This window comes from Cornus florida, unplaced genomic scaffold, assembly GCF_030987335.1.
Source record: "Cornus florida cultivar Cherokee Brave unplaced genomic scaffold, ASM3098733v1 CherokeeBrave_3.0.0_Hap2_Chr11, whole genome shotgun sequence".
Classification (NCBI taxonomy): domain Eukaryota; kingdom Viridiplantae; phylum Streptophyta; class Magnoliopsida; order Cornales; family Cornaceae; genus Cornus; species Cornus florida.
This window is the reverse complement of record NW_026775581.1, coordinates 92,423,682-92,435,748: the sequence shown is the minus strand read 5'-3', so window position 1 is coordinate 92,435,748 and position 12,067 is coordinate 92,423,682. Positions and strand designations below refer to the sequence as shown.

Genomic DNA, 12,067 nt, shown 5'->3' with positions numbered 1-12,067 from the left:
TGAAAAGAAGATAATACTTAGATCCTCACTACTGAGGATCTACACTATTCTCACTGTTTTATGTGGTCCAGTGAAAAGAAAACACGTCCTATTTTATTAAAAATGTCAGAAATAAAATACACCGGATCTTACCCGAATGAGATTGGGTAAATGGGTTTAGTGAATTTTTTTTCTTCAAGGGTTCAACATGACTCTTTGGTTCTCTCACTTTTCGGCACTGCCTTTAGCCCTCTCTCTTAACCATCTTCTTCTTCTCAAGCTTCTAGTCCTGGAAGCAAGAATATTTGAAAGGGGTATGATCTTCTTCTTCTTCTTCTTCTTTTATTTTATTTTATTTTTTATTTTTATTTTTATTTTTTTCACATTTAGGGTTCCTTTCCTAGAAGAGGGCTTTCCATGAAAGATTATGTGTTAGATTTAAGGATCCACATACATATCAACACAAAAGCCTGATTTTTCCTGAGATTACGTCACTCAGATTTTTTATTTTCTCCCAAAAATCTGATCTGTTTCTCTCTTTTTTTTCCTTTTTTTTTTTTTTTTTGGTTATTTAAATGCTGATTTTTTATTCATGAAAAAAAAAATAATGAAATTTGGAAGAAGCTGAACAGTGAGGCCAAAGATCAGTTTGTTGCTTTTGTCAAGGAGTAGAAGCTTGAGAGGAAGAAGATGGTGAAGAGAGAGGGTTAAAGGCAGCCGGAAAGAGAGAGAATCAGAAAGTGACTTTGAATCCCTTGAAAAAAATATATATTATATATATATGTGTGTGTGTATCACTGAACTCACTTTACCCGATCTCATTCGGGTAGGATCCAGTTTTTTTTTTAATTTTATTTTTTGACCTCTTTAATAAAAGAGGATGTGTTTTCTTTTCATTGGACTACATAAACGGTGATGATAGTGTAAATTCTCACTAGTGAGGACTTAAGTATTGTCAATTTTTTTTTTTTTTTTTGGTTCTAAAATTCTTTTCCCTTTTCAAAATTCATGGACATGCATTTTTTGAAATTTCAAAACTACACATTTAAAGTTTAAAATCCATACCATTATTTAATAAAAGTTTTCAAACATTGGGTTGAAAAATTTACTGACTTTTCTGCATGAATTTTGGAACATTTAAAACAAAGAAAAAAGAAAAAGGATAATACGTAGGTCCTCAACCGTGAAGATCCTCACTAGACCAATAATAAATAGATACATTAGGGATGCACACGATCCGATTTGGTTCAATTTTAAAGATTTTTGAGCCATGGAACTGAACCAGCCCAAATCGTGAAAAAACGGTTTGACTCGATTCGATTTCACAATTTTAATTGAATTTTATTTTCCTATTTTTTCCCCTTAGAATTGTATATATAACAAAAATAAAAATAAAAGCATTCACATTCCCAAATCCAAGACTAAAATAGAGAGAGAAAAAGAGAGAAAAATAGGTGAAATAGACCCAAAAGCTAAACCCTAGAAATTTAAATAAGGTTAAATCTTGTTGAAACTGAAAATGATGACAAATACATGGTTGAAAATTAAGAAACTTTATTCGTTGTTGTTGTTGGTTGTGCTTGAGGCGCAAACACGCCATGAGATTCAGAGATATGTGAACTAAAAGTGAGGGAGAATGGGAGAGAGTGGGACAAAGGATGTCATTGACGACAGCGATAGAAGATCGACGATGGTGATCGAATTTCGAAGGTTGCGTGAGAGAGATTTATCAACAACTAGATCCCGCGACGATGAAAACTAAGAAGTGAATGAGGTGGCGTGAACAAAGAAAAAAATGAGATAGTGGAGGAATGTTGGCACACACCCAAAAATCAAAACATTGGGAAAAGCAAAAACAAATTAAAAAAAATCAGATGGAGATGAATGTTGGCTCACGTTTGATCATTGTGCCGAAATCCCTTAGTATATTATATATGGTATAATATAACATATATATAAATATATACATCTTATAACGGTTCGGTTTCGACTGGTCTTGTAGGACCCTAATTCAGGACCGAACAAAAAATTCACAGTTTCATTATTTTAGAACCATGACCAGACTGAGCCGCAATGGAACCGACCTAGGCCGCTCGATTCGGTCCGATTTGATTTGATTTTTCAGGTTGACTATATTTTTTTTGAATACCCCTAAATACATCCTCTTTCATTACCAAATCAGAGATGAAGTACATACTTGCTTATCAAATCAAATATAGTGAATACACGGTACATAAACCATCTTTAATTTGATAATAAAAAAATAAATGTCCATTTTTTATTAATCCATAAAGACTTAAATATTTTCTATTAAAATTTTTTAATAAGGATGGCAAACCACACTTTGGCCGTAGTGTTGGCCCCGAGAGCAATGCTCTCATGTGGGTCCACACTCTCATGTGCTTGGTCCCACTGAGATGCTCTCCGCCCAACACTTCGGCCTAAAAAATATACACTAAAAGTGCATTTAGACAACAGAATGTCTTGTACACCCAGAAAATATTTAACCGTAACACCACATACTCTTTACCTCTAGCAAACAAAACAGAATTGACGCGAAAATATGAACACATGGTGTAAACATACATAGACAATTATCAGTTATTGGATTTTCAGAAGCTAATCCCAACCTAATATGTTGGTAAACAGATGCTGCTGATCGAAATGTTTGATTTAAATAACGAAATGAAACGAAAGAACCTTGGACGTCCCTGAACTATAGAGCATAGTAAATGCATGTTACAAGAGTGCATACATTCAACACTCAACACTATATCACTAACTAATCCCTTTGACATCATCAAACAAACGACTAATTCAAAAGTGGAGAGTGTAAACACACATATTATATCAAACTTTTCCAGAATTACCTGGTATATTTTAAAATTGCATCACCGTCCCTGTATCACTATATTAACCATTTTCAGAACCATAACTATCGTTGCAACGGATTTTAAAAAAAAAAGGCGCACACATAAAGAGAGAGTAACAAATTATTTACCGATTTTTTTTTTTTTTAATTTACTGAAAAAAGACAGAGTAACAAATTAAAGGAAAATAGAGATCAAAATTTTAACGTTTGAATGGATTAATTACTTTGTTATTCCACTTGCTCGGCTCCTCCATTCACCGACCATTTTGATGGATTAAAAGTGAAAATGCACACTGCATGTTTATGGCTGCTATGACCTCCTCCCAATTGATGCTGCTGGAGTAGTGCGAATTAAGTCTGTCATTCTCTGGATTATGTCTTCAAATGATGGACGTTGTTCCGAGTTGCTGTTTTTTATTTGAAGAAACAAAATGTCAATGGCAATTCTTACTTGCAAGTTATAAAATAAAATGAAACATGATTAGAAAATTACAAAGATACCTCTGCCAGCAGTCGCGGATGATGGATGATGTTCGGGGATCAAGGCCTTCCGGTATGTCTAACCTGCGGTCCATGAATCCCACAACTCCAACAACCTTTCAAAATAAAAGACAAACGTTTTAGTTAAGCAGATAATTCCCTTTGAACAATATTGCTGTTGACAAAGTATGAGCATATATGGCCTTCCAGTTTTAGAATATTAGGAGAAAATGCATTCTCCAGAGAGAGATACCTGCAAGCAATTCAGGTTGACCCAAGGAATAGATTCAGTCATTAGCTCCCATAGAATGACGCCAAAACTAAAGACATCGGACCTGTTCATCGTTAGAACAACAACTTGCATTAGCAAAACCTTCTCTTGTGCACACTCATAACCAAACACAAAATCCACAAAGAAAACATCAAAAACCCTATATTCCATTTTGTCAAAATACATGCAATTAAATGACTAGAGATTGCAACTGTTTAACCATTGGGACTTGGGAAACTACTCAAACGAGATCTAGACGGGTTCCCAAATTAAAAAATATATATAAAAATAAATGAATTTAAAAGCACGGTTTTGGGAGATTACTTTTCATTTGAAGGTTCATTTCTAAGGACTTCAGGAGCCATCCACTGAGGCTGCATCAAGCACAATGGAAAAAGGAAGAAGTCAAGGAATGTCTTTCAAGTATAATTACCGCATACACTAACATAGATGCAATGCAACAGGTAAGAGATAGGTCTATTAAATTTTGTAATTAAAGAATTCTTAAGAAAAATGAAATAGAAGAAAGCAAAGTGATGAGATCTCTACGGTTCCTCTTCCGGATTTCGCTGTTAAGAAAGTTGCATCCTTCAACTTGGACAGACCAAAATCTCCAACCTGACACAATTAAAATGACTTGTCTGACTGATTAATTCAATCCACTAAATCTGTAAAGTAATTTGAAGGCATTTCATTACAAATCACCTTGACTGTCCAGTTTCTATCCACAAGCAGATTTGAAGATTTCAAGTCCCTATGTACTATTGGTGGGTTTCTGTGGTGCAAATAATTCATTCCTCTTGCCTGCAGCCCAAAAATAAATAAATAAATAACTGAAAAGCTCGACAACAAGAGAGAGCGCAAAGGTGGTGAAATGACCCTCAAGTCCCAAGTGACAAAGTACAAAAGGAAAAAAAGAAAAAGCTTATGCTTTGGAGCAGAAAAAACGGACAACGTCAAGAGCCATCCTTAGACGTCTTCGGAGGTCCAGTGACTGGTTATTCTTATGAAGTGTTTTCAAGAGGCTTCCCCTGACCACATGAGAAAAAAAAAAAAAAATGTGATATAATATTTCCGAAAAACATGTGGGAGAAACTGTCCCTCCCATAGCACCAACCAGATGCCAACTCTCTAAAGAAACAAAAAAAGGGGCTGGGGGGGGGGGGGGGAGGGGAGCACACTTAAATCATCATTGAGAACAAGACAAATGTATTACAATTACCTCGGTAAGAACTCTGTAACAATGGCAAGTTTTTCCTGTGAGTATACTGCCCCCATGAACAGCAATACATTTGGATGTCTCAGTCTTCGCATTATATCTATCTGAGAGAATATTAATCGAGATATTTGGATTAGGCATTTCCTTTTCACAAATAATATATACAAACAGCTAACAGTTTGTTGAGAGCATCATATACCTCTTTTTTGTAGTCAAGTGAAGTCCACTCAGTGTACTCGTTTCCAAAATAAACCTTAACGGCAACATCCTGATGAACACAAACAATAAATTAATAATGCAACACCATATGAGCATATTGATTCATTTTTCTAGTTTGAAATAAGAATATGAAGAGTATATGACTTTAAGAATTCACCGATCCGTTCCAAATTCCATGATATACAACACCATATGAACCTGGAAGGCAAAAACAAATGATGTTATGTGATAAATGAGCTCAAAATTCTAAATCTGAACTAAAATGGAAATAATAATATGCTGTTTGTATTGTATTAGATAGTATCTGATCAATGATGTGTCTTTGACTTTTTCTAGCAGTTATGGATCCACTTTCCACGGACCGAACCTAGCACATTTTACTGTATAGAAGAGTCTGTATATGCTTCAAACAAATGAAGGATATAAGGAATACAAGTTTTCTCAAATTTACCTTGCCCGACCTCCTCCCGAAAATGTATGTCTTCCCAGCGAATTTCACAATCTACCACTGTGCTTGACCCATTATCACCTTTCCTTGATGGACTTCCATGGCTGCTACCAATGCTCTCCCCTGAGCTTGGAATGGTTTGACCATCTGGCTGTTGTTGCACTGCATCTCCTATCTCCAGAACTTTTGGATTATGTAAATCTGGCTCCAACTCATTTGCATCCAGTTGGAAGCCTAATCTTGGCAACTCATCTCCCACTTTGAACTCCTCAGAACACTCCTTGCACTCTCTCGAAAAGGTTTCAATAGAAGAACTCTCTTTGAAACCTTCAGGAATTTTGTGCCCATTTACATTTGTACACACTCTTTTAGCGGCAAATGGAGACTGGGAATTTCTTTTGTGGGGGTTCACCCCCTCATACTCAGCATCAACAGTAGTGCACCAGTATGAAGTTGTTGCCTTTAAACCTCTAGGATAATTTCCCTCAACATTCACTTCATTTCTCACTGCAGTATCAGTCAAATCGCAATGTTGAACGCTTTCATCCTGTTCTTTGTAATGGTTTCCAGTTCCCCCTATTTGCAACTTTGACATCACCTTCGCTGCCTACAGGTATCCCGGATAAGTAGTTTAAGAAGCCAAATGAACAGCATATATAGGAAGAAAGTCAGATGTTATAGTCATTATTATCTACTTTTTCTAACATCAAATTTCCCCTGAAATACACAGATATCATTTCCAGTTTTTCTGGAAAATCTTCACCAAATTGATAACTGAATCGAAAACCCCATGGATTCTCTGCATGAATGATTCCTGAAAACTAAATTTTTCATTACGACAAGTACAAAGTTTATCTTTGAAGTAAGGGAAGCAATAAGTACAATTTTAGAAGGTTGAACAAATTTGAAGGTAGACTTGTCCTTTTGAGGGTTATCCTCATCGGTTGTGCTCTTCCTGATGCGTGAACTGAAACCAGGCTTTGTTTCCTGGAAAATAATGATCTTCTTTTATTATCAAATCTAAGTAGATTTAGCTATCGAGTCGAGAATTACCGGAACTTTAGGCGGCCTCTCTAATTTTACATCTTCTGCCTCTGCTAGAGTATCCTCTCTGTCCTTGGAATTTGTGCATCCGCTGTCTGTATCATCCCCTTGTTTCCGTGGTAGAACCTTTAAGGCCTGATTGGTTTAACAGAACAAGTATAAAAACACTCATTCACAACCAGAACAAAAGGAACAGGAAGTAAATGGAACACAAATATAATAGTCTAAAACATGAGCACCAGATTGGATAGAGAAGATGTGATCTGTGGCTGTGGGTGCCACTGAAACTTTTTCAAGTTTAGTCCCCGTGCTTTTTGTTGGCCATTGGAACAGTCTTGATATGTTCTCAGGTTTTCTGAGTTTATACTATTAAAAATGGCTGCATCACTTGAAACAGTGATAATACCAACAAGCTGACCATCCTCATATAATGAGCTTTTTGTCACTATCGCCATAAATATCTCACCGCACCTCTTCTTAAAAGGAAACTGACCTGACCATGATTGACCATAGCTCAACTTCTCCATTATTTTATTTGCGCGCACACAATGTTCTTCATCAATAAGCAGATCTACAACTCTTTGACCAAGTATCTCATAATCCTTATATCCATAGAGTTTTTCAGCAGAACGATTCCTGAAATAGAGAACATTTCTTAATCAATGTATTATGTCATTAAATTTTAAAATTCACCAACAATTTTTAAAAGCAAAACTTATTCCCCGTCTAAACAGGAGACAATTGACATTAGGATTTGATAATTCAAGCATTGACATTGCTGAATTGAAATTGGAAAGGCACTCTATTCACCCTGAGCATGTTCCAAGCTTCAGCGGGCAGGGGAACTTGAGTCTGGAGCTCCTAGAGCAAAACTGTAAATTAAATACATAAAACCAAACAATAGAAAGTGAAGCTAAGGTTATTGTCCTCTCTATACTGTAGTTTTAGGCAAAAATACCATTGATTCCTTTAATCAAGTCTGTAAAAAAATATTATATTAATTGTATAAACTGATGTGGTTTATTATTGGTACATGCCCTCAATATCCACTAGAGGAACAGAGTTGGACATCCCACAGAAGTAGAATTGTTCTTTTTTCCTTTACATGCATTTGAAGGTGCAGGGCTATTGAACTGAATTAGGGCATTACAGAAAATGGCAGCTAAGTGGCAGTCAAATTTATAAGGCTGTCAAACAGCGAAAAAAAAAAAAAACCCGATCCTATACAATCACTTGATGATGATAATCCCAGTTTCTGAAATCCATTCATCCAATAAAATGCAGTTGCATCTTCAAATATTTTTCCGGAAGTCAAGGATTGATATTTCATATAGCTCTCATTAAGCATCTAAATGCACCATAACTTCATTAAAATACATACTCTGACAAAGCATTAGTTAAATAAAACTAAAAAGAACAAAAAAAAAAAAAGTAGTTCTTGAAGTTTCAGAATTGTGACATGAACACTCTACTTTTGTTAATGTATGAAGCTAACATATCAGACCCATGGCCATCTTCAAGGCAGCAGGCATATTACCCGAGTATTCGAGCCATGTCTCAAGGCTACGCATTTTGAAAAGTTCATATCCTTGTGATCCTTCCAACATCTGTCTCTAAACCTCGTCATTTATAATATTAAACGAAAAATGCATCAATAACGTCAAGAAGGTGTGCCTAATTTGGGGAAACAATTTAATCATATGAACATTTTCTTCCACAATCCAAGTTGTTGTATAGTGAGGCACACAGACACGCCTATAAATTGATACTATTTATTTACCTACGAAGAGCTGAATTATTTACAATTCACCTGTCAAAATCCAAGGCCAAAATTGCCAACCTGAAGCGGATGGTAATTGTGCTGCTTAAGATAATCGAACTTGCTTAGAAGCCTTATCTAATAGATAGATGAGGAAGGGACTCAATACAAAGCATATACCTACCAAACTAAACGGTGCATAGCATTTGAAGGTACAAATATATATCTAGAATGGGGTCATGATGTTTTTTGTTGTAGCCATAAGCACAAAGATTGGTACAGTAACTGTGCAAGGATCTAGCCACTGTTTAAAATTGTTACCATCACGCGATTTCATGGACGTAATTTCTTTTATGTGTTAAAACATCATCTTCAATCCTAGCCACTAAATTGAAGATGATGGAATAAGAAGACCATTCAGAATTCAAAATTAGTCTCAGCCTTCAAATCGAAAATTCTAAAACACGAACTAAATTAGCTCATTAATTTTGTAGCATCAAGCCTTCGTTGTGAAATTCTATCAAACAGCAAGTGTACGTGACATTGCCACCCAGTAAAAGACCGGTGATACCAGTCATCGACTTTGGAAGCATCCACATGTAAGGCCATAAATACAGCCCCCAATAATCACCTCCATATGCAAACTTTCAGCCTCATTAAATCATTTAAAACACTTCATGATTTACATTCTGAGGTTCGAAAAACACGTTTGACCTTATTTGTAAGTAGTAGTTCCATCAAACACAAATCAAATCATAACCATTTCAAAGATACTCATCAAATATTAAGCTCAAACCATAAATGTGGGCAACCAAGAAAACATCGGTTATATAGCAAATTAGCAATTAGTATAAGTGTATAACAATAACGCTTCAATGTGAACTTCTATCAAACATCTTTGAAGTCTCGCCAACCCACTAACAGAATAGTCAAACACCACCTTAGTTTTTTTTTCCCTCTCTCTTCACGTATCTCCAAACTTATATCCAGCGGTTAGAAAAACACCAAATCCCCACTTTGTTGGGATTTTTTTTATATTTTATGTGCGAAACCATGTGGATAGTTAGGAACTTACGATGACATGACACTTTTTTTTTTTTTTTCGTTGGGAGAAAAACTATTAAAAATTATCCAAATCCCCATTATTTGGTGACTAAACCACAACCATTAGATGCATCTACATGAACCCCGCATAAATGCATCCATTAACTTTGATTTAGTTAGATTGTGAAGTCCGCTTATTTAGTCACATAAAAATATTTTTTTCCTTCAAAACTATCCAAAACAGTTCAAAATTTACATATTTTAAAAATTCACAAAACAATCAGGAAATATATATATATATATATATATTCACAAAACTTATCCAAAAAAAGCAATAACCACAAAACAGGTTTGGCTTTATTTCTAAGCAACTTTTTCATCAAACAGAATAGAACACTAACCATTCTAAAACTAGTCAAAAACGAAAATCTTAATCTCAAAAGACAAATTAACAGGGGAAATCAATAAAAAAAACAGTGATTAATGAACTGATTACGTAAAGTTAAAAGGGTTAATTAATTACCAGTAAATGATCTCTCCAGATAGAGCTCTGCTCACGTAAACAGCATGGCCCATGTACTCCAACACGTTCCGGTACAGATTCCGCGTCGAGAACACTCCGGTGACACAACCCCAGCCGGGATATGACGTCAAATCGTCGGAATCTGACGACCCAACTTCGTTCATTCTCGTCTTGCTCTGTTCTTCCACTAGCAAATCGAACTGCTCTTTGAGTCTCGCGTGACTCACTTCCAGACTCTGAAACCGATCCACCAGAACTCGGTAACGACTCGCCCCTGACTCGTCGGCCTCCATGTCGCCGGTGGTCGCCGGACTGACCGGACATGGTGTGACCAATGCGCATACATGGAGTAGTACTTTATTATGGGGTGGTGACCTGAGTTTATGTATATATTACTAATTAATTATATATATACACACGTATTGTGAGAATCGTGGACATAAAGGGTGTTTGCCACGTGTAAGTAGCCGGCTTGAGAAGCCTATGGAGTACGGACGGGTGTAGAAGAGGGCAAATCGGGAAACAAATTTGTCTTTAGCTTCATTGGGTGAGAACATAGATGGTGATTGGTGGAGACGAGAGTGTTTTTATGATTTTGTTCCATAATTGCCCTTCATATAAGGATATGTTACAATTATAGCTTTACGTTTTAAAAAAAATTAGTGTTAGGGGTTAGGTTGCTTACTTTACAATATCAATTATTTTAGTACTCAAACGTGGCATAGGTCAAAAGCTAAAAAGAGAATTGTTTGATGCATAACACTAACATCATGCTTGATGATCTCCTTTTATATTCACTGTACGTGTGTCTTTAGTGCAGAATTTACAAAGTGCAAGGAAGTAGATATTCGGGTGCGCCCCATACAATATTTTTTAAAAAAAGTTAGCGGGCTACTTCTAAAATTGTTCTTATCGAAATAATATGTTTTAATTGATTTGATTATGTGAGTAAGCTGATCATATATCAATACACTCAATATTTATTCTTAGTGGGGCACACACAATCGTCTTCAACAGATGTCGCTCTTATATTCCGAGTGCGTTTTTACTCTCACGCTTCGCGTGCAATTTCGTTTCCATTGCCGTGACTTAATTATGTCACTTTCGTGTTTCCGCTCTTAAATTCGCTCTCGCTTCTTTTCTCGCTTTATGTGACATAAGGACAATTACTTTATTGATTTTTTTTTAATTTAAATTATCACATATATTTTGTTAAAATTTTAAAAATAAACCACTCAATTTAGAAAAATATCTCACCCCTCACTCTTTATTTTTTATTTATTATTATTATTTTTTTCACTCTCTACAACCTCCACATTCTTCATAACCAATTATTTCTCTCATATTCCCACTCAATGTTTAAAATTTCTTAAATATTCTTGCACCTTTTATTTTTAAGTCTAAAATAAAATAATAATAATGGACTCTCTTGTTTTTTCTTTCCCTATTATTTCATACTATTATTTCTTTCTTTGTGTTTAGTATTGACACATATTGAAGACGACCCAACACATGTCCAACAAGCCACATGAATCAAAATTGTCTATTAAATTCTTCTTAAAAAATAAAAAATCGTCAACAGAATCAAAAAAAAAAAAGAAAAAGAAAAAAAAGAATAGAAAATTATTGATCAGTATAAAAATTATTAATCATAATGGGAAGTGCAATTCAACCTGTAGTCAATGTACATGAATATACTTGTATTGAAAAATTATATTCCATAGTTTTAGGGGGCGAAAAAAAAACACTAAATTTAGTCGGCAGAATGAACGAGTAATGATTGGCGGTTTAAAGACTTCGTTCTTAAGCAAGGCTGCTGAGTGAACAATGGATGACACGACTCCCCAAAAAATGGCGCCGCTGTTACAAGTTCCGAAGATGGGCTGCGCGTGCCTACCTGCTGCGAGTTGCCTGCCCAAATTTTGAGCCACACCCGCAACCAATAAACGAATTAAATGCATGCAGTCATTTATGTTGAGTCATGCCCATTCAACGCTTTGAATGTCGTGTTGGCAAATTTTTTATTTTTTTTCAGTTTTTTTTTTTATTATTATTTTTTTCAATGAGAATAATCAGAAGTAGAAAATAATTTTCAGTTTTTAGCTTCTTTTTTTATAAAAATATATTTTAAAAAATTCACTTAGATGAAGAGAACAAAAATTTATCAATATGTTTGATTGCATTTACGAAATTAGTTATCTAAAAATAG

The 12,067-nt window shown here is 35.2% G+C and overlaps 1 protein-coding gene across 1 annotated transcript; it reads right to left on the bottom strand.

Annotated features, from left to right (window-relative positions):
* Window positions 1–2,990: 2,990 nt before the first annotated feature.
* On the bottom strand, window positions 2,991–10,223 carry LOC132286558 (uncharacterized). The gene is made up of 15 exons (XM_059788906.1): window positions 9,859–10,223; window positions 6,772–7,168; window positions 6,542–6,667; window positions 6,371–6,475; window positions 5,492–6,095; window positions 5,198–5,238; window positions 5,021–5,089; window positions 4,825–4,925; window positions 4,555–4,633; window positions 4,308–4,406; window positions 4,152–4,220; window positions 3,927–3,976; window positions 3,585–3,666; window positions 3,353–3,447; window positions 2,991–3,258 (listed from the first exon to the last, which is right to left on the bottom strand). The coding sequence occupies exons 1-15, from the start codon at window positions 10,149–10,151 to the stop codon at window positions 3,162–3,164; spliced, it is 2,307 nt and encodes a 768-aa protein (XP_059644889.1). The 5' UTR covers window positions 10,152–10,223; the 3' UTR covers window positions 2,991–3,161.
* Window positions 10,224–12,067: the final 1,844 nt, after the last annotated feature.